This window comes from Loxodonta africana, chromosome 2, assembly GCF_030014295.1.
Source record: "Loxodonta africana isolate mLoxAfr1 chromosome 2, mLoxAfr1.hap2, whole genome shotgun sequence".
NCBI classification, from domain to species: domain Eukaryota; kingdom Metazoa; phylum Chordata; class Mammalia; order Proboscidea; family Elephantidae; genus Loxodonta; species Loxodonta africana.
The window spans coordinates 165927779-165950063 of record NC_087343.1 but is presented as its reverse complement, the minus strand read 5'-3'; the positions used below and the strand labels follow the sequence as shown (position 1 = coordinate 165950063).

The window sequence follows — 22285 nt, the reverse complement described above, 5'->3', positions numbered from 1 at the left end:
AATGGTACCAACCTCATAGGGTTGTTGGGAAATAGGTTGTACAAAAGCGCAGGCTTGGCACACAGTAAATGCTCTATAAATGTTATCTTTTAATGTTTTTATCACATACTTGGTTTATGGCTTTTTTTTTTTTTTTTTTTGGTATTTTAAAAATTTCCCTCCAATGTGGATTTGGGTCTGACTTTGGAGCAGCCTCCGTGAAGGTGGTAGAGGGGGAGGGAGTGAGTGGCAGGAAGGAGACTGGGAATTTGCGTGCTTTAAAACAGAACAAAATAAAACAAAACCCAGGCAGTTTGGTTCTCCTCCCAGGATGGGCTTTGTGAGGGTGCTTGTCGTCATGCTGGAAGAGCAAGAGGTTCCCAGCTGCTTGAGTCACTCAACTCCTAGTGTCAGGCTCTGCTTCCTGATTTGGAAATCCCCTGCCAGGGCTGGGGTGGCGGGGGTGCCAGGCTAGGGGCCTATCTCCCACCCCTGCCCCCAAGGCTTGAGTCTAGGGTTCCATAGGGAATGGGAATGCTAGGGGGTCGAACCTGGTGTGGTTGCCTTCTGGGTTTAACAATGAAGTTCTGCCCAGTGCATGCAACCCAGGTCTATGTACCATTAAGTGTCATTTCTCCTGTGTCTACTGTGTGCCAAGCCTTGAACTTCACTTGTATATCTCATGATGACCTGAAGGTCAGGTACAATTGTTATTCCCATTTTCCAGAGAGGAACCTAAGGCTTAGAGAGGCCTCCCAGGTTACGAGCAGGGCTTGGAACCCAGTTAGTGCTCGTCATGACTAAAGGTGTTGAGTTTCTGGGTGAAAATGAGAAATATCGTGACAATGTAAAGACAACACAGTGCAGTAGCAAGAGTGTACAGGACTGGGAGCCAAGGTTCTGGGTTCCGATCCTAGTTGTGTCACTCAATGTGTGTGGCCTTGGGGAAGTCTTTTTCTACATTAAGGTCTCAGTTTACCTACCTGTCAAACAACGGATTGTGATCAATGGTCTCCATAATCTCTAACATGGTGGGATGGTCTTAAAACCAAACCAAGACTTAAAATAATGGAAGGGGTAGCACTGCTCCTGACTCTGAAGAGAGAGATTTTCACACGAATGGTAACTGTTAAGAAAAAATTACCCAAAACTAGGAAATGAGGCAAAAAGATGACTGCAAAACCTTTTTATGTTATGCTAGAACATTGTCTAACAAGCCCACCTAGGAGTCATCTGACATATGGGGGAATGAAACTATTTGTCCAATTCTCTTAGGTCAGATATTTTACCAAAATGGTTGAACTAGTTTGAAGACAAAATGCAAGTAATTGGAGACCCTTCATTTTTAAAGTAAATTTCAGTGTTGGTGCGCAGGGGTGAGGGTGGAAAAGATTTGGGTTGTAATTAGGATGAAACCATCCTAGGAAGAGGCAAATGAGGATAGAGGCAAAGAGCTGAAAGACAACCAGCATCTGGGCTCTAAGGTGTGGAGGTGATAAGGAGAGCAGCTGTGTGAACCCAGTCCAAGATTCCCAAACTTCCTCTACCCTCCCCCTCTGCTGATGCTCAACGGTGCTTTGTCTGGTGTTTGCATTCCTTCCTCTCTTCCTCCCTTCAGACTGTGGAGTATATGTGTACTTATTTTCATAATTAAAATGAACTAGGATTAATACTGTTTTGAGAATCTGACAATGCCCTGAAGAAACTAAAGGTACTCTAAACCCGTTGCTGTTGAGTCCATTCTGACTCAGCACAACCCCATGTGTGTCCGAGTAGAACTGTGCTCCACAGGAGTTTCAATGGCTGGTTTTTCCAAGGATGAGGGCCTGTCAATGACTAAGTTTTCAACAGTTCCAGTGAAATGAGTCTTTTGCAATGGGTTTTTCATAAAGTTAAATTTACCTAGTTTATAGGGCTGTCCTTTATTCCAAGGTTATGTACGCCCTTCACATTTTAGAATTAAAACTTATCTTTCTTTTAAATAAAATGATGGGCTAAAAAAAGGAAAAGTGTTCCCAACCTTAAAGCGAGTTATTGCTGCTTACCTGTCCATGAATTCCCATAACCTATTGGGATCTTCTAGCCCATAAATACCGTAGGTACGGTGGGCAGCAGACTTTAGATTTCTCCACTTGGGTTTGACTCTTGGCACAGCCACTTACTGAGGTTATCTAACCCTTCTGTGCCTCCTATATTGATTACTTATCCTAACAAAGAGGATAAAACTCATCTCATTAGGGCAGTTGTGTGAATTAAATAGGGCAATGAATACAAAGCGCTTATGTTTAGAGCAGTAAGTTCGCAAAAAATGTTAGCAGTAACAGCAATAGACCCTGAATGAGATGGTACTGACAGTGGCTGCAACAATAGGCTGAAACCTAGCAACGACTCTGAGGACTGAGAGGACTGCACAGTGTTTCCACCTGTTGTACATAGGGTCGCTGTGAGGCGGAATGGAATCCACAGCCCCTAATAACAACAACAGCAATAATGAGTCTCTGGGTGGTGTTGATGGTAAACAGGCTGGGCTGCTAACCTCGGCGGCTAACCAAAAGGCTGGTAGCTCCAGTCTACTCAGAGACACCTCAGAAGAAAGGCCTGGGAATCTACTTTTGAAAAATCAGTCATCGAAAACCCTATGGAGCACAGCTTTACTCTGACACACGTGGGGTCACCAAGAGTTGGACTCAACTACGTGGTAACTGGTATTAACAGCAATATGATTCATCAAGTGTTCGTTCAGCTCGGAATTTCTTTGGGCCCTGCTAAAAAGAATCCAGGAGAGCCCCCGAAGGGACCCTGGGGATCCGAGCTCTAGTTCTGCTTTAGCTCAAACGCTTACGTGCTTTTCGGCTAGTCCCCTCCCCTCTCTGGCCAGTACCCCCGCGAGGAACAGGAAGGGGTTGGGTGGTCCTCTCCGCTCGGAAAATCAGGCTTCCAAGTTGGCCCCAGGGGCGAGGGATTTCCGGCGCGGGGAGTGCCGTGAGGGGCTGCCCCGGCCCGGCGGCGGCGCCAGAGCTGGGGAGGCTGCTACCTGACGTAAAGGTCGCCGAGGGGCTAGGCTGCGAGGTGGGGAGCCCAGTCGCCACTAGGCCGGCTCTCAGGTCCCCCTACAACCTCTGGCGGCCGCTGTTTACCCGGTTCAGCCCCACCTCAGCGGCTGCGGGCCCGCCCGGGGGCTGCGGCGTGATTGGGCGCGCGGCCTGTCAATCGCCGGGGACTTTCCCAGAGGTGGGGCGGCCTGGCCCCCGGCACTTCCTCGTCCACGGCCCACCCCTCCCCCGGCCGGGAGCGCGATAGGTGCTGCGGGGTCGGAGTTTGGCCCAGGCTGCTCTCCTCCGGAGCTCCACCACCCTCTGGTAAGCTGGCCTGGCCGGAGCGGGGACGAAGGAGGAGCTCGGGACCGGGGCCATTCAGAGCCGCGGCAGTGGCCGGGCGTGGGGTGGGGTGGGGTGGGGAGGTCAGGCCCGGGGAAGGTAGCCTGGGCCCTGGTGGCTCCGACGCGCGAGGCCCGTTGGGCGGTTGCCTCCCTAGGGCCGGGCTGCACTGGGGATCCCTGCCCCGCGGGAGGTGGTGGGGGGCGCGCGTGCGCACTGAGTGGGCGAGCGCGGCTGGGAACGGCGTGGGGGCGGTGTGCGCGGCGTCCGGACTAGCAGGGTAGGCAACCGCTGTGGGCGTGTGTCTGTTTACAGTGTGGGACCCTCGTTTACACGGCGTTTGTGAGCGTTGTACACATGTAATAATGAGGAAAACAGTAACCCTTATTAGGCGCTTTCCAAATGCTGATTTAAACGCTTTACATGTACTAAGTTCATTTGATTGTCACATCAGTCCTAAAAACAGGAATTATTATTATCCATATTTTACAGTTTAGGAAAGGCACTTGGAGATTGGGATCACACAGCTAGTGAGGATTTGAACCGAAGCATTTGGCTCCAGCATCCCTGCTGTTCTGTTTCTGTTGAATGTACCTCACACGTCGTTGGAGAAGAAATTTGTGTGCTTGTGCAGGAAAGATGTAGTGAACTTCTGGGAGCAATTTTAGGGGTGGGGTTTCTACCGTAGGACATTTTTGTGTGTGTGTGTGTGTGTGTGTGTTGTAGTGATTGCTTTATATGTTAATTAAGTGGGAGTGAGTGGGAATTTTCTGCAGCTGGGTGAGAGATTGCTGATGGGGGTGGCTTTTGTGGATGATGCAGAAGGATTAGCAGCGTCAGTCGCTGCCCCTCTTGCAGAATGACAGTGCAGGAAAATCTCTGGATTCCTAACCAGGGCTTCAGTCGGATCATTGTGGTTGGACCCCCTGCAGAGAATTTGCATTTCCACCCCAGATATACTGAATCAGTATCTACATTTTAACAGGATCCCCAGGTGATCCACCCCGGATTCAGAATCTTGTTAAAATGTAGATTCAGATTCTGGGGTGGAAATGCAAATCTCACATAAGAATCATCTGGGGAGCTTGTTAAAATGTAGATTCTGGTTCAGTATATCTGGGGTGGAAATGGAAACCCTGGTGGTGTAGTGGTTAAGTACTATGGCTGGTAACCCAAAGGTCAGCAGTTTGAATCCACCAGGTGCTCCTTGAAAACCCTATGGGGGTGGTTCTACTCTGTCCTATAGGGTTGCTGAGTTGGAATCGACAGCAACGGGTTTGGTTTTTGGTTTGGGGTGGAAATGCAGCTTCTCCACAGGGGATCGAACCAGAATGAACCCTTTCGAAGTCCTATTCCTAATGCATCCCTTTTATTTCACAGCATCATCAAAATGGGATGTAATCAGCACTTACTCATTTTCCAAACAATGGGACGTGGTGGTGGTGTTAGGTGCCATCAAGTTGCTTCTGACTCACAGCAACCTTTTGTACAAGAGAATGAAAGACTATTCCATCCTGTGCCATCCTCACAGTCCTTGCTATGTTTCAGCCCATTGTTGTAGCCACTGCGTCAATACAATGGGTAAAGTAGAGGGGAATTCAGCAGCTGATGAGATGTCAGAAAAAGGGGACTCTAAACATTTTTTTACCCCTGACAATGAATGTTGCGTTAGGAGGGGGTGGTAGTTATTAAAACAAAGTCATAGCAACTGTGATGTTGTATTAGTATCCATATTTTATAGGAGAGAAAACTGAGGCAACGAGAAAAACAATAATGGGGAAAATAACAGCTTACATTTATGAACATATACCATGGTGCTTAGGGAGCCCTAGTGGCACAGTAGTTAAGCACTCAGCTGGTAACCAAAAGGTTGGTGGTTTAAACTCACCAGCCGAACCCGCCAGCTGCTCCAGGAGAGAAAGATGTGACAGTCTGCTTGCCTAAAGCCTTAGAAACCCTATGGGGCAGTTCTCTGTCCTACAGCATTTGCTATGAGTCGGAATCAACGGAAATGGGTAACCATGGTGCTTTACATTCAGTGTTTCATTTAATGTTTCCAACAATCCTAGGAGGTAGGCACTATAACTAGCCCTAATTTTCAGATGAGAAAACTGAGGCCCAAAGAGATTAAGTAAGGCATAGTGGTTGTCCAGTAAGGCTTGGACCTTGGGGCCTGTGCCCTTTCTGCTGACCAAGGTAGCCATCCTGGCTGTGTCCTGGGGAAATAATGTGATTGGGAACTGCTACTTCATGGAACCACTTGGTATGTCCCTCCAGAAGCTGCAACAGTGAATGTCTTGTGTTATACATATGTATGTGCTCGTGTTTTCCCCCTACTCTAGTGATCATTTTCTGGGTGTCCCATGGGTACAGTGTGGCACTCATGCTGAGGGTTGGTGCTTGCCTCGAGGTGCCCACACCAGTCACTCAGGTCCCCAGGAAGCCATGGGGTCAGATTCGTCCCTTACCCCCAGTGCTGCCTGTGACATGGGGCCCAGAAGTCCTGGGTTGGGTAGGGCCAACCTGATTCGAGCACCACAGAATTATAGGAGGTCTTCTGCCGCCTCTCGACCCGACCCGCTGGTTCTACTTTTACTCCTGGGCTCACTGTGATTTAGCCACGCCCCTTCCAGCATTCCAAGCTTGTTCTCATCTCACGGCCTTTGTATGTGCTGTTCTCTCTGCCAGGAACACCTTTCCCCAGTGCTTCCCATGTCTGGTTCCTCCTTATCTGTCAAGTCTCAGCTCAAATATCACCATTTCAGAGGGGCCTTCCCTGACCTTCCTATGCAAAGTAGCCCCTTTTTTCACTTTCTGTCACATTACTGTTTTATTTTTTTGCATAGTATTTATCATACTCTGAAATAATCTTGCTTATTTGTGAATGACAAAATATCGTAAAGAATTCGGAACCTGGCACACTGTTATCAGAGTGCATTTGTTTATTGTCTGTCTTTTCCTAGAATCTAACAGTGAGAGCGTGGACCTCTTTAGTCCTCTTGCGTGTACCCTGATAATTGAGATGAGTGTCTGGAGCAAGGCTCAGGGTTTGTTAACTGAATGAGTAGAATAAAAGAACCTAGAACAATGGTGCATTTAACAGATGTGGAAACCGAGGCCTAGGGATGAAGAGGCTTATCCCAGGGTGTCTTGAGAGTCAGCATGAGAACCAGACCCTGCTCTCTCTCCCCAGATGGCTCCTGACAGGTTGCTGTGCCTGGCGCTGTGCTGTGCAGAGGGTGTGTGGTACTTAGGTTCAGAGGGAACCTGCTGTGCTCTCCAGGAACTTGCCGCCAAGTGTGGAGAAATGTGCTGTGAGCCCTGCCTGGAAGGCATTGATGTCCAGCAGGTGCCAGATGAGTCTGAACGGCAGTAACTCTGGCAGGAGGGCAGAGTGATCGGGAGGCATGAGGTGGTGGTGTTGGTGAGGACTTCTGGAGGGGTGAGTTCAAGGCCAGACCCCAGAAAGATAATGAGATGTTGAGTGAGCCTGGAGGTCTTCTAGAATTTAGTAGGCTGGGCAGAGAATTTGGGGTGAGGCTCCCCTGGGCAGGGGAAGCTGATCAGCTGGGCTGGGAAAGGCTCTAGCAGGCATAGAATTGTCAGGGCTTCCCTGCTGACAGCAGTGGGAAATTGTTAGAGCACTGGTCTCAAGCTTGAGCATGCATCAGAATCACCTGGGGGCCCTTGGTAAACAGAGCTTGCTGGGCTGTGGCCCTGGGATGGCTAATCCAGGGGGTCGAGATGATGCTGATGCTGCTGGTTCGGAGGCTACTTCTTTGAAAACTGCTAGTGCGGTACTTTGGGCAGACCTGGGTGGGTGCTGCCTTTGCTGCTCTCCAGGCCTCTGGTTCCTCAGCTGTAAGCTCAATATAACGTCAGTGCCACCTTCTAGAGTGGTGCAGGTAACAAGACAGTGAGCATCAAGTACTGAGCGCAGGACCAGCACGGTGTAAGCGCTCAGTAATTGTCAGCCGCTGCTGTTGTTAGTGATAATACTAAGGAGGACAGCGAAGGGTTTTCAGTAGGAGATGGTGTGGATGACCCAGTTTTTGGTGCTTCTGGAGAACTTGCCTTCAACCCTCTACCACCCTCCAGTGCTGCATTATCTCTGGATTAGTTGTCCTTTCCTTTGTCTCAAGTAACTTTCTGTCCTTGTTTGGAATAGTGGAAGCTCAGATGAGGGAGGGCCTCAGGGGGCATTTGGCCCCAATACCCTCAATGGCACCCAGCCCCCGAGCAAGCGATCATCTAGCCTCTGGTTGCCCTCCTCGCCCCAGGCTTAGAGGGCTTCCTACATCATCTGCAGCCCCTTCCAGTTTGTAAGAAATGTCTTCTTTTGTGGTCCCACGTCAGTACAGGTCCCTCTTTTCTTACCTCATTCTTTTTCCCTCAGCTGCTTTGGGGGAAAGGGTGTGGTGAAAAGAGTGCATGTTGGCCTTCAGAAGACCTGGGTTTGCGTCCCCTGTGTCACTACTATCCATGGGACCCTGGGCAAGCCCCTTCCCTTTGCCAGCTTTGGTTTTCCAGCAGCAAAATGAAGGCATTGCACTAGCTAGCATCTTAGGCCGTTCTCTGCCAGCTCTAAAGTCTCTGTAATTCAGTGACTGGCTGCCCCCTCTTTGGCTCCAGCGGTTCCTGAGCTCTTTCCTCTGGGCCAGGCCTTTGTGTGTCCACTCTCCTGGCTCCTCGCTGCTGCTGCACCCGGTCTCCCTGAGACATCTCCCTGCACTGTCTGCCCCTCCTGTCCATGAACCAGTTTGCCGGGGGGTAGCTAGGGGCCCTCAGAGAGTTGCCAGAAGGAAGGCGCTGGGAAGCAGGGAGCAGTTGCCCTTGTTCTGCAGGAGTAGCTAGCTCCACAACCCCCAGAGTCAGGCCTTGGCAGTAACCATGGCCAATTGCAGGAAGTTCTGATGTTTTTCCCCGTGACTGACCTGGGACAGTCACTCCTCCGATAGGAACGGATGACTGGCCTGAGGAGAAGCTGGCTCTTTGTCTAAGGCTGCCTCCTTCCAAGGACCTCACCCTGAGGCTCTTCTTGAGAGGCAGGAGCTCTGTATCTTCGAGCACTTACGAGGTGGATGAACCTGAGAGCAGACTGGGCATCCCAGGCAGATATGTGTGTATGACGTGTGTGTGTATGTGTGTGTGTGCATGCGTATGATGTGTATATATGTGTGTAGGGGTACTGTTGGAGTTGTGTCTCAAGGAGTCATGCTCAGGGGCCAGGGCTGTTGTTTTTAGGGCTGTGTGGGCATGCCCTATGAGTCAGGGCCCTTTGGTTTGGTCTCCACCCTCTCTGGAGGGTGCTTGCTCAGCTTTCTGCTGCCCTTCAGACCGTTCACCGGCCTGCCTTTGCCCTCACCCAGCATTGTTGGTGCTTCCTCCACACGTCCTCTTCTGCCTCTGCATGTGCAGTCCTTGGCCCATCCTGACCCCAGGGAAGAGGAGGGCAGCATGGACCCTCACCAAATATTAGGGAATCTTTCGGACACTGAGGGTAATGCACAGATGCCTAGGCACCCTCCCATCTGGTTTAAGAAATCGTACATTTTTGGTACACCTGAAATTTCTCCCTGATCACTCCCGCCCCTCCAGAAGTAATAAGTGTTCTGAATGTAGCATTTATTATCCTCTTGCGTTTCTTTACATAAATGTGGGTATCCCTAAATAATATATGGTCTTGCTTTGTATGTTTTTAAATGTTATTTAAGTGCTGTCATTACTGTCAGTATTCTTCTGCAATCTGCTTGCTTTGCTTAATATTATGTTTGTGAAATTTATCCATGTTTTTGTCTGTAACTCTGGTTCATTCATTTTCAAGGCAGTGTGATATTCTTTGGAATGAACTTGCTGCAATGTATTTATTCATTTATTTAGGAAGTGTCTAGACCTTTGCTGTTAGAAACAAGGCATATTTCTGGCTTTCATCTGAATAGTCTCCCACCCTCCAGCTGGACCTTTCCTAGTCCTTTAATCACTACCATCTCTCCTGTTTGGGTAGCACCTTAAGGTTTATAAAGAGCTCTGTGGTTCCTTTTACCAACATTTCTATGAGGAGAAACAAGGAACGCGAGACCTGCCCAGGATCACCGGTGAGGGAACAGAGCCAGGATTTGAATCTGTTAAAGCCTCTTTTCACCATATGTGGTATAAGGGGGGGGGGGTTCTCAAAACTTGGCGTCTTTCCCATTGGAGGGGGTAGTTACAGGGACCAATGTTGGATAAACCAGATCTGGGTGTGTTGGGGACTGTGGGAAACAGGACAGTCAGTTCCCTATCCCTTGCCTCACAAAGTTGGGCCAAGCAGCCTTCGTCCTGCCCTGCAACTGACAGTTGAGGCAGCTCCTCCTGTGCTAAGTGGGGACCAGCTGCTGGGAGAGAAGCTGGCTTTTAAGCATGGAGTGGATTCTGCCTCTGAATCCTGGGAGCTGAGAGGACATGTGCATGGGGTAAAGGAAAGTGGGTTGGGGGTTGCTGGGGATGGCTTCTCAGCTCTTCTTAGGGGGCTGTTATCAGCAGGGGAGTTCAGGGATGGGACTGGTGTTGTGACACCCAGATTTGGGTACCACTTTGTGGATTTGGGAACTGTGTGAACTAGAGCCACATTCTCCCCTCTTAGGTGTGGCTTCCTCATCAGCAAAGCAGGTGTACTGCTGGGTGTGGGGGCCCTGGAGGCAGTGGGGTGGAGGTGCTTGCTTTCCCTTGCTTACATATGAGGGTGATCATCCAGGGTCTGGCATTTCTGTTCCTGGCTTCCTAAGCTAGATCCTTTCTGGCAGGTTCCAGGTTGAAACTCTTCTCCACACTTGCTAACCTTCCACCCACCAAATTCTTGAACACTTGCCCCTGGACTTTACCTTGTATACATACATATTTTTTAAGTCAAATCCTGATAGGTACATAGTAAGGAAGTTCCCAGCCCTTCCCACAGCCCTCTAGCTGTGTTTGGTGCCAGGCTGTCTTGTCCTCCTAATCTTTTGATCTTGTCAAGCCACTTGAGTTTTTTCTTTTTTTTTTTTTAATCTGTCTTTTAAAAAATCACAGAATGCTCCTTTTGACCTGTACAAGCACAGGACTGAGCTACCCTTGAGCTTCCTCACAGCCTGAGATCTTAGCCCGGGGGACTTCTGTTGATAAGGGGCATCCCGGGGCCTGGTTTCAAACAAAGTCAGAGACACTAAAGGCTGGGGCTGGAAACTTGAGGGGATGTTCTGATAGCAGAGCAGCAGGAGTGATTTCCTCCCACAGGTACAGCCACTTGCTTGGCAGGGCCGGGCAGGGCAGTGGAAAGAGTACCGGTGTTAGAGTCCGCCAGATCTAGGCTGGATTATTTGTTCTGCTACTGACCAGGTGTGTGTCCTTAGGCAAGTGACTTAACCTCTCAGAGCCTGTTTCCTCATCTCAACAATAGGGATAGTGCTGTCTAGCTGAGAGGGTTGGTTTTCTCTCTGGAAAGCGGGGGTGATAGTTTTCATCTCAGGGAGGTAAGAAGATGAGGTATGGTGCACGATGATGCGCCCAGTGCCTGGCGGACAGTAGTGCTGAACACTGGTTGGCTCCTCTCTGGCTTTAGTTAGGTGCTCCTTCGTCTTTTTTTTTTTCCCCCAAATCAACTGGATGACAGTGGGTTTGGTAGTCTTCTTTTGCAGAGGTTTTAGCCAGCCTATACCCCTTTTATACCCCAGGTCCACCCTCCACCCCACCCAAGATGAATTCTGGCTCTGGAGTTTGGCATATGGAGTGTAGCCTGCTTCTTGGAGACTACTTGGCTTGGCAGTGGGGCTCCCACTGTGGGTGAGTGAGGGGAGGGGCAAGGAGAAAGGGCACAGGGAAGGCGTGTCCTATGTTTCAGGGACACAGAGTCCTCAGGCTTGGCTGGAGGAGGCAAGGACTGGGCAGAGGGCTGGTTTGTCCGCCGATGGTCTGTGACTGCTCTCCAGGAGGCAACAGCAGCAGTAGTGGTACTTGTGGGAGGATTGATGGTCAGGCAAGCTCACCTGGGTGTTAGGATGGATTGTAGCCTTCTTAAGGTCGGAAGGTTACAGAGGGAAGTGATGATAAATTGCAAATTCTAGAGTATTTGAACTAGAAGGGACCTTAAAGATGATCTAGTCCAACCCTTATGTTATAGTATTATTATTGTTATAACCCCCACATTTTAGAAAACTGAGGCCTAGCGAGGGGAGGACGCTGGTGTACCTTGTGGGTCAGGGTCAAGAGTAGAAACCAGGATTCCTGAGCCCCAGTTCTTTATGCCAAACCCTGTACCTGCAGCCTCTTTGTTGATGATCTAATTGCAGTGACTGTTAAGTCCTTGGCTCCTCCTTGGCAAGGCTGCCTGAGGTGGACTCCTTTACTACTAATTTGTCTAGAGTAGGTGCTGTGTTCTCATGTCCTCCCTGATGTGTGAGCCCAGTGGCCATCAAGAGGGTACAATCTGGTCTTTGATGCTTCCTCTTATCCTTGAGTGGAATCACAGTGGTCCTGTTTTGTAGTTGAGGAAAACGAGGCTCAGATGATTCCAGGTCTTTCATGAGCATGGTGCCTTGGTTCATGGGTTTCTTGTGCTACATCTCCGCTAGCTATAGGTTGTACCCAGTGACCCTGCTTAACTGGGCCAGCAGTCAAATGGTTATTTGCAGGCTACCAGAAATTAAGTGGAAGCCACAAGCTAGCATACTGAGCTGACAGAAGAATGAAGTACTCCATTAAAAGGGAATTGATGAAGGAGAAGCCTTGGCCTTTAAATCAACTGGGCACAGTTGTGGGGGCACCTCAGCCTTTTACTAACACGTATTATGTGTCAGGTCCTGAGCTAGGTATAATACTCGTTACCATTATTTTGGAGACTCTATTATAACACTAATACAGGTTTCTTGTTAAATCAAATGTTGTTAGCTGTTGTCACGATGGCCCCCAACTTATGGCATTGCTGTGCACAACTGAACAAAACACTGCCCGATCCTGAGCCAACCTCATGATCAGTTGTGTATAAAGCTGTCGTGATCCACGGGGTTTTTATTTGGCTGATTTTAGGAAGTAGATCACCAGGCCTTTCTTCCTAGTCTGTCTTAGTCTGGAAGCTCTGCTGAAACTTGTTCAGCATCATGGTAACACATAAGCCTCCACTGACAGATGGGTGGTGGCTGTGCGTGAGCATTGGCTGGGAATTGAACCCAGGTCTCCCTCATGGAAGGCAAGAATTCTACCACTGAACCAATGCCCATCAAATCAAATAAGGAAATATAAAGTAGAAGGTGAGAACTCCCTTCTAACACGTGCGCATATCGTTTCATTTAAGCTGTTTAATCTTACACCAGGCCTATCAGGTAGGTTCTATTACCATTATTTCTATTTTACAAAGGAGACCACTGAGGCTCAGAAAAGATGAGTGCCTAGCCCAGTGTCACCCGGCCTACAGGTGTTGGTCAAGGCTGATACTAGGGTGAGGCAAGTAGTGGCGAGACTCCAGGCACAGCATTGAAGGAGGTACTCATCTCAGGGCCGCACGCTTATACTCTGGGCGTTGTTTGCCCCTCCGTAGTCCTCCTTCCTGGTGGGACCCTTTCCTTCTGCCTTCTGGCTGTATTATCTCCAGTATGTTGGGTCTCTTCTCTTGACCTGCTGCTAGCTCTCAAGGCGTGGGTCTACTTCGAACCTTCCACCGGTATAAGGCATCACCCAGTTTCTATCTAGTCCAGGCTCCTCTCTGTACATATGGGGAAACTGAGATTCAGCTCACAGCTACCTATGGACAGCAGGCAAGAGTAGATGCTAGGACAGACCCCTCTGGCCTCCTCTTCTGTGTACTTTCCTGGCGATCCCTTCCCTTCATGCCTCTGCCACCCCACCCACCAGGATCCTTGGCAATCCCTGCTGTTGCCAGGGGAGGTAGATGGCAGCTGCTGTGGTTTGCCAATTCCCAGCATCAGAGATCTGTCACAGCTTCCCCACTAAGGCAGGGAGAATGTCACTGTCTCTGGGGTCACAGGCCCCAAGATGACCAGCAGCATTAAATCGTGCTGATCAGGTCCCTGAGCTGGGCCTCAGTTTCCTCATCTGTCAAACACATCAGCCCTGCCTGCCTTCCAGGCAGTGTTGATTAACCAGTAAACATGGTACAAACAGGCTCAATTGTGTTTACTTAGTAACCTGGAGTGAGCAATTTCACGTCATCAAAGACGTGGTAAAAAAACAGGTGAAACTGTGCACTACGGATTGATAAATAAGCACAATTAAGCCCCTACATACCTGTCCAGGGCTGTTGTGACAGTCCGATGGAAAAACAGTGCTTGGGAAACTAAGAATTTTGCAAATTGTTATCATTTCTGGGTCCTGGGAAGCCTCCTCCTCCCCACCAGCACATGGCTTATGGTGTGACAATATTAGATGGGTCAAGTATTTCAGTGTGGAAGCTGGAATTTAAATTTATTTCTGAATCTGGCTCTTTTCAACCCTATCCTTGGACAGATGCTGTGATTTGGGTCCCTGTTCCGCCCCCTCACCTGCCTTAGCTGCTCCCCAGCCACCGCCTCCTCTCTGGGCTCGTGGCCCCTTCAGTTTCAATAGCATCACTTCCATCTTCACGCCCTGTGGTCGCCGCCTGACCTGCTGTCTGCCCAGGCCTGTTTCTGCCCCCAGACAGGCCTTTCTGGTTCCGGCGGGCAGCCCCAGGGCCCCTCCGGGGCGGACTGTGGGAGGTTCCCCCCACTCAGCTGAGGTCTTGTTTTGGAAGAAGATCTGAGCTGGCTGCCTCTTCACCGTCTGTTTGTTTTTGACAAGGGAGGTGGTGTCCCACAGCTGGTAGATCACCTGCTGATTTGTAGCTTCTGGACCTGGCCCCAGGTGGATCTGGAGTCTGGAGCCAGACCCCATAAAGAAGTGGAAAGGGGCTCCCCTGTTTCGAAATGGCATTACAGAAACAGAGGGTGAGGGCAGTGGGGAGAGTGGAGAGAGAAGAGGGCACTCCTGGCCCAGCTCCAGCCTGACTTTTTGTGTGACCCTGCCCTACTCATGCTGGTGAGAGGGATCAGATGAGCTAATGCCAAAGGCTCCTGGGCTCTGAACTCCAGATCCCATACCATGTGAGGGCTAGGGCCAAGGCCTCTTGCCCCTTTCCACGCACACCGAGGGAGGAGGACAGGTTGTGACTAGCTCTTGTGCATGTGGTATAGGGGGATAGATGCTGCTGGCTGGCAGGCGGGAGGGTGGGGCTCCATGGCTGATGCAGCCCCGGTGCACTATGTGGCTCTGGGCAAGTCTCTCCCACTCGGTGATGTGGGACCTGCTCGTATCCTTGGAGAGTCCCTTCCAGCCCTATCATCCTGGGAATGAGTTCCCTCTCCAGGAGAGGATGAAAAAGCTACACTGACCAGGAAGAGAGTTCTGTCCGCCCTTCAGTCATCCTGGAACTGCTGTCTCTGGTCATCTGGGCTTGAGGTCAGCGGCCATGGAAATTCCCTGTTTCTCTTTGTGTCTCTTTCCCCCCCAAGTCTGAGCCCTCCATTGGGCAGCGCTTCTGACCTCCAGATAGGGTTTTCTCATGGTATACTGTTCCCTCTACCCATTGTCTGGCAGCCTGTGCCTCCTCCCAGCTCTGCCCATCAAGGCTGGAGTAGGGGGAGAACACCCCTGCCTACCCCCTTTTCTGCTCCCACAAGCCCCTACTGGCTCCCCAGTGCTGAGGCCCACTGAGTGTGGCATAGCTAGGGGACGTGGAGGTCAGGCTTCTGTTCCTGGGTCCTACCTCCTGCTGTGTGGCTTGGCCTTAAGTCTGGGCATCTCTGAGAGCATGGCTCTCCAGCCCTGATCCTAGAAGTACATGGCTTTCCTCAGCACCTCTGGTCTGGGTCATGGTCAGGCTCTCTGTCCCTGATACTTGAACATGGCCTCCGGGAGGCAGAGGCAGAGCCAAGGGCCCTTCTGGTTCTTTGAGTCTTTCTGCTCTGAACTAGAGGTTTGTTGGCCAACTCTCTAAAGGTACCCCAGAAAATAAGATGGACTCTGTCGCTGCTCCCATGGAGCTTCTAAACCAGTGGGTAAGTCAGACACAGGGTGAAAGAATGACCCAAATCACCGTGTAGTGTGAATTATGAGTTCCATTCAGCGGGAGTGTAGAGCAGTGAACAAATCCCTGGGTGGCACAGATGGTTAAGTGCTTAGCTGCTAACTGAAATGTTGACGGTTTAAGCCCATCCAGAGGTACCTCGGAAGAAAGACGGGGCGATCTACTCCCAAAACACCAGCCATTGAAAATCCTATGGAGCACAGTTCTACTCTGACACACGTGGGGCTGCCCTGAGTCAGTATCAACTCGATGCCACCTTGTTCATTTTAGAGCAGTGAACGGTAACCAGACTGCTTGCTACCACTTGATCACTAAAGGAGGCTACAGCCCTTCCCAGCTCTAAGTCTCCCTCCATTTGTGAAATTCATTCAGCTTTCGATGACAGCTCACCTTCCAAGTGTCAGACCTCTGCTGGTGACAGGAACCAAGAGATGAGTCAAGCATGCTCCTGCCTGCAGAAAGCTCACAGTCAATGGGAAAATGCTTGCATCAGTCAGATATATCCCATGCAGGGTGGGAGGTGCTGTGACGACCTGAAGGGGGAGCAGCAGGAAGCTCCCCCCAAGTCTACAAACATTTACGAGCACCTTACTGTATACCAGGCATTGTGCTAAGTGCTTTGCCCACACTGCCTCTTTTAATTCAGTGAACACACCAAGGCTTTATTGCTCTGCTGTATAACATTGACCTTTCAAGTTCAAAACAAGGCACTCCTAAGCTGAGTGATGACTTTTCTGTTGGGCATGTGGGCAGCTGTCCTTTGCCTCAGCAGGGCCCAGCAGTGTGTGGGTGCCTCCCGAACTGTGTGTTCATCTTGTCTTTGCAGTTCTAGCACTCCATTTGCTAGAACTTTGTTTTTCTTTCTGGTCCGTGTTGTCCCATGGTAACGTAAACTGCCTTGTTATCATGGGACAACACGGATTTTGATAATCAAAATCCTTGTTGTTATGCTGCAGGGCAGGGGAAACATAGCCCAGAAATTACCTGGTAACATAACTCCGTGTTTACTGTACCCATGGACTTGAACGCTTTCTCTGTGCACATCTGGCCTGAGTGAGGGTGCTCTGTGTCATGGTGTGTGAGTGTAGCCGGGGTTAAAGTCTGTCTTCATAGGCAGAGCCAAGATTGCATCTTGTCCCTCACTTGCTGGTTGTGTAAATAGTTGTGACTGAGTGACTTAACCTCTCTGAGCCTCAGTTTCCTCCCCTATAAATTGGAACGGTATCAGTATGTTTCTCAGTCATTGCACAGCTTAGCTGAGAGAATGCATCTGAAGTGTTTAGTGCCTAGCACATGGAAGACTAATGAATGATGGCTGTTACTATTAAACCTTCTTAGCCCTTTTCTTTCATCAAGGCACTGTAGGAGTTTGGGGCCTTTGGGGATTCCAGACGGTTTGCGCCTCAAAGGAGGTTTCCGTCCCCAAGTCCTGAGGGCCCCGGGTAGAGGCCTTTGGAGCTCTTTAATGTTGGTGAGCTGTTGGTAGGGCTGAAAGCTGGGCCAGTTTTTCAGCCTCAGGGCCTTTGCATTTACTGTTCTCTCTTCCTGGAATATTCTTCCTCCAGAGGTCCACGTGGCTAGCTCCCTCACCTCTCAGGTTTTTAATAAAATTGCTCCTTGTCCTTAAGGCCTGTCCTGACAGGGCTATTTAAAATTTAAGTCGTCACCTCTCTCTGGTACTACTTATTCTCCATGGACATTTTTTGTCCATAGACATTTTCACCACGTGAAATACTATCGTCTCCTCTCCTTGTCCATCCTTCTATCTGTCCATCCATTCATCTGTCCTTCCATCTTCTTATGGCCTGTCTCCCCATTAGAATGTCAGCTCCATGGGGGATTTCTGTCTGTTTTGTATGCTGATAATTCCCCAGAACCCAGACTAGTAACCGGCACAGAATAGATAATAAATAATTGTTGGATGGGTGAATGAAAAAATGATAGGAAAGAGAGTTGCTGTACTGGGTCACAGAACTAGGATTCTGAAATCCATTTGCAGGGTGGTTTCAAATGAAATCAAGCAATGATGGTGAACAGATTAATGTGAATAACCTGCTGCATGCGTAGGCAGGAGTTAGATGGAAAAACCTCCTGCTCATTAGCACTGGAAAGGACAGACCATCCGTGATACGAAGTTGAAGGAGAGTGATGTGTCAATTCATGTATCAAATATCAGGCTTTTCTTGTCTTTTTTTTTTTTTTTTTAAGAGAATAATGTAAATGTAGATGGAACTTTGGATTGGATCGATTTGCTTATTCCATAGAGGGCAAGCATTTCACTTCAGAGATCATTGATTTAGTTTAAGACTTTCATTTTACAAATGCGAAGACTGAATCCTCAGATAGAGGAAGGGGCTGTCCAATATCTCTCACTGAGTTAATGGCTAGGTCATTCTTTCATATGATAAGTGTTTGTTGGCCATCCTCTTCATAGCTAATTCTGAGCTGGGCACTGGAGATTCAGTGATGAGCAAAATAGACAGGGTCTCTGTCCTTCTGGACCTCACAGGCAGGACTTGAGCTCTGATGTTTTGACTCCAACCCAGTGTTCTTTATTGTACCCCACATTGCACCCACAGTCGGTTGCTGTTCCAAGTGAACCAGCAGTGTAGTGAGGCTGCTAAAACAAACTGGTGCCGTCTTAGGTTGCATTAATAGAGACAGAGTGTCCAGATCAATGGAGGTGACTGTCCTGCTCTGTTGTGCTGTGATCAGGCCAGCCTGGTCTGCTGTGTTCTATCCTGGGTTATGCAGACTGCCATCTGAAGCACTAACAGACTAGAGCTTGCCCAGAGAGGATGCCTGAATGGCCAGGCCAGCCCCATGATATACTGCTGTTGTCCTTACAGCCAGGCGGGCACCACGGCAGGGGCTGAGCCACCCCCATGGAAGGGAGAGGACCCTACCGGATCTACGACCCTGGGGGCAGCGTGCCTCCAGGAGAGGCATCCACAGCTTTTGAGCGCCTAGTGGAGGAGAATTCCCGGCTGAAGGAAAAAATGCAAGGGATAAAGATGTTAGGTAAAGCAGACCCTGCACCCTCCCTGCGAGTCTCCCCCTGCGGCCTGGGCTGGCATACCTCCCCGAGCCATCCTCTGTCCCTCTTGCCCATCGTTGGTGACAGTATTCCCCAGAACCAGGATGACAGGACACAGGGTGCCCTGCGGGACTGAGGGGTGGGAGAGAAGTGGGGGAGAGGGAACTAGAAGGCCTGGTTTGCAGACATGGAACCAGAAGGGCCTCATCTTACAGAGGCATCAAGAAATGGTGAGAACTGGTGTCACTAGGGGAGCCAGAGCACAGGTCCCCAGGCAGTAGAGTAGGGAGTAGAGCCTGGCTTGAAGCAAGGTGGGAGTAGGCCCCTTGATTTCTCCTCTGGCTTTTGCTTGAGCTCTTCCCACTGCCTAGCACAGCCTCACACACCTCCTCACAGCTGCATCGTCCCCACCTATCAGCCCCCAGCTCAGAGGCTGTCTCCTTCTCATACAGGGTCTTTGATTTCCCATCCAGACAGCGTCTCTCTTTTGTCCAAACTCCTAACACTCTTTGCCTTGCCTCCACCTTCTCTGATCTCAGGCTTTGGGGCTAGCATAGTTCCCTGATTTTAAAAATGCTTTCTCCTTGCTTGGCAGATCCCTGCTTGGGACCGCAGACTGTGGGGGGTGGGGGGAGAGGGTAGGGTGGTGAGATTTCTCCTCCACTGGCTGGAGAAGGAAAATTGAGGCCAAGAGCGGGTGGAAGCAATTTGCCCCTGGGTGGCTGGCATTATTCAGGGTTTCCACCCCTTAGACTGCCTCTGACTCTTGGGGCTTAGACTGTGGGTAGCCCCCAGGTTCCCTGGTGGTAGGCCCAAGACAGCCCCTGGTTTTCCCTGGAGCTCCGTGACTAGGTATGGAACGAGTGGGGCAGGGAAAGGGTGCTGGGGGCCAGTTTCCCTAGATTACCACCAATCCTGTTTTTCTCAATTGCTGGGCCCTTTTCCTTCCTCTGGAAACTCTGATGGCATAGTGGTTAAGAGCTATGGCTGCTAACCAAAAGGTCGGCGGTTCGAATCCAACAGGCTCCTTGGAAACCCTATGAGGCAGTTCTACTCTGTCCTACAGGGTCGCTATGAGTTGGAATCGACGACAACAAGTTTTTAGGTTTTTTCTTTCTCTGGCTTGCTTCTGGTGGTGGGTGGGAATGGTACTTACCCACTCAGCCCTTGAAGTGATGCTGGGAGTGAAATCCAGGGTCCAGAGCCTCTGAAGCTGGGCAGAAGCAGGCTTTGGGCCATGGTAGAGTTAAGAAAATCCTTTTTGCTCCTTCCTTCCCCCAATGTCTCTCCAGGAGAGCTTTTGGAAGAGTCCCAGATGGAAGCATCCAGACTCCGGCAGAAGGCAGAAGAGCTGGTCAAGGACAGTGAGCTGCTCCAGCCACCCTCTTCCTCCTTGGCCTCGTTTGACCACCTAGCCGAGCTGACAGGTACAAGGGGTACCTTTCCCTATGCCGTAAACTATCTAAACTGTTAACAGTGAACCCCATTCCCATTCTGAAACCCACAGTCCTCTTATTTACCCCTAAGCCACAGACTTCCTCCCATTCATTTTTTTTTGCCTACAGCATCCCTCAGAAAGTCAGATTTGGAAGGGACTTCAAAATAATCTTGCCCAGAAGTGGCTGGTGACTTGCCACCCCTGAGGCCCTGGCTGACATAAGTAACGGATCACAATCTGCTGCATCCCGACATGGCTGCAGGACCATTAGCAGCATAGTTATTCAATAGATAGTTAATGAGCAACTACTGTGTGCCAGGTATAGCGCTCTAGGCATGTTCTTTCAGCCACTCAGTTGAAAGCTTTCTTGTCCAGCCCCCTGCCTTCCATTTTACAAGTGGGGAAGCTGAGGACTAGGGAAGAATCTGGACTTACCTATTATCCTGCCACAGTGTATTTCAGATGTAATGTCATATACACTTCATAGTAAAAGAAAGCATTGGCTGTGACTGAGGGTTAAAGTCCTATGTGTGGCCACCATGCATTTACTCTGGCATATCCTCAAATCTAGGGCAAGGTCTGGGACTAGGAAGAAAGAGGTCCCCACACATGAGGTTCAGGTGCCTCCTGCTCTAGCCCTACATACATACGATCTTGGCCCAGGCCAGATGGTGAATAGCCTTACATTCAGCTAGTGCTTACTTTTGCTCAAAGGACAGATGGAGGCCAGTAATGACCTCAGAGTCTGCTGTGCTACAGTTGACGGGCATGTCTGGCCTCTACTTGTCCATTCAGCAGTGTCCCTGCTGGGTGTCAGGCCCACCCTGAGAGTGAGACGTGGAGCTCCCACTAGGGAATCCCTGTGACAAGAGCCCCAGGAGATCAGGGAGGGAGAACTGAGTTTGAGTCTTGATTTTGCAGTTGCTGGTGGTATAACTGTGGGCAAGTTGGTGACCTTCCGAAGCCTCATTTTCTTACCTTTAAAATGGGGTGCAGGGCTGCCATGAGAGTTGGCTGAGATAAGAGATGAAAAACGCTTTGTAAATTGTAAATCAGCATCCTTACCATTGTGGCAGGTCCAAAGTAGCAAGGAACAGTGGTCATTTTGGATTTTCCCAGTAAGTCCTGGGAAGAAGTCTGTCTGTCCCCATCATTCCAGGGCCAGTCATCCTTCCAGGCCTTGGTGGGCCCACCTCCCATTTTCCCAGACTCGCATGGGGAACTCTTTCTGGGAACTTTTCTGGCCAAGGCTGTCCTGAGAGGCGATATCTGGGCTTCTCCACGTAGCCTGCCGCTCATCCTTGCTCTCTTGATTCTCCAGGAAAGGACCCAAATATCCTGGCACCTCCCACTGACCCTGCAGACCCCAGTGACAAGCCAGAGCCAGTCCCAAAACCTCCATCCAGTGTAAGTTGCATCTGGAGTCATGGCTGTAGGCTTCCTGGACCTCAGGGTCCTCTTGACCTACAAGAATGTAGAGGATGAGGGTTGGGGTCAAGCAACCTGGGTTCTAACTTGCTGGGTGTTGTTGGGCAAGTCAGTCTCAATCTTTCTAGGGGCTCAGCTTCCCTACTTTCAGATGAAGGTCATAGTTAAAGCTTACCAGGAAGACCCTGGTATGCACAAGGGATTCCCCCCTCCACCCCATTTATTAAGATGCATAATGTTAAGTATGTAGTGACTGTGCACAGTGCTGGGAAAACAGATGGGCCTGACACGGAACTCGTGTTCTCAAAGCGGCTCAGAACAGTCTTCTTTAGATGTGGCTTGAGAAGTTTTGCTTGGAATCCTAGGTGTCCTAGTTATCTAGTGCTGCAGTAACAGAAATACCCCAAAATGGGTGGCTTTAACAAACAAATTTATTTTCTCACAGTTTAGGAGGCTAGTAGTCCAAATTCAGGGTACCAGCTCTAGGGGAAGGCGTTTTCTCTCTGTCAGCTCTGGGGGAAGGTCCTTGTCTCTTTTGAGCTTCTGCCCCTGGGTGTATCTTCATGTAGTTTGGAGTCTTTCTTTCCCCCATCTCTGCTTCCTTGTTTAATCTTTTTGTATCTTAAAAGAGATTGACTCAAGACACACCCTGCACAGTTACTGACTCATTAACATAATAACCCATTTCCAAATGGGATTATAACCACAGGTATAGGGGTTAGGATTTACAACACATAATTTGGGGAGACACAATTCAATCTGTAACACTAGGGTTGGACAAGGGATTATCTAGTTTAGCATCTTCAATCTACAGATAGGGTCCAGAGAGAGAAGGGCATTTTCCAAAGTCATGCAGATTACTGGGGGAATGTGGAGGTGAAAGGCAGACTTTCCAGGGTCCAAAGGCTTAGTTTCTTGGAGGTCATAAGGCTCAACCAGAAACCGAACACAGATTT

At 49.8% G+C, this 22285-nt stretch overlaps 1 protein-coding gene across 7 annotated transcripts in view; it reads left to right on the top strand.

Moving 5' to 3' along the window:
• The window catches only part of TNIP1 (TNFAIP3 interacting protein 1), a 62746-nt gene that overhangs the window by 4937 nt on the left and 35524 nt on the right, over positions 1-22285 (top strand). For 4 of the 7 annotated variants that reach the window (XM_064278435.1, XM_064278438.1, XM_064278425.1 and 1 more), the window contains exons 2-4: positions 18276-18447; positions 19756-19890; positions 21223-21308. In XM_064278435.1, coding sequence (XP_064134505.1) covers positions 18312-18447; positions 19756-19890; positions 21223-21308 — 357 coding nt within the window. In that variant the 5' untranslated portion in view covers positions 18276-18311. Of the gene's footprint in view, positions 1-3213; positions 3339-18275; positions 18448-19755; positions 19891-21222; positions 21309-22285 lie in introns of those variants that run through there. The other 3 variants (XM_064278428.1, XM_064278446.1, XM_064278443.1) reach the window with 3 other exon arrangements.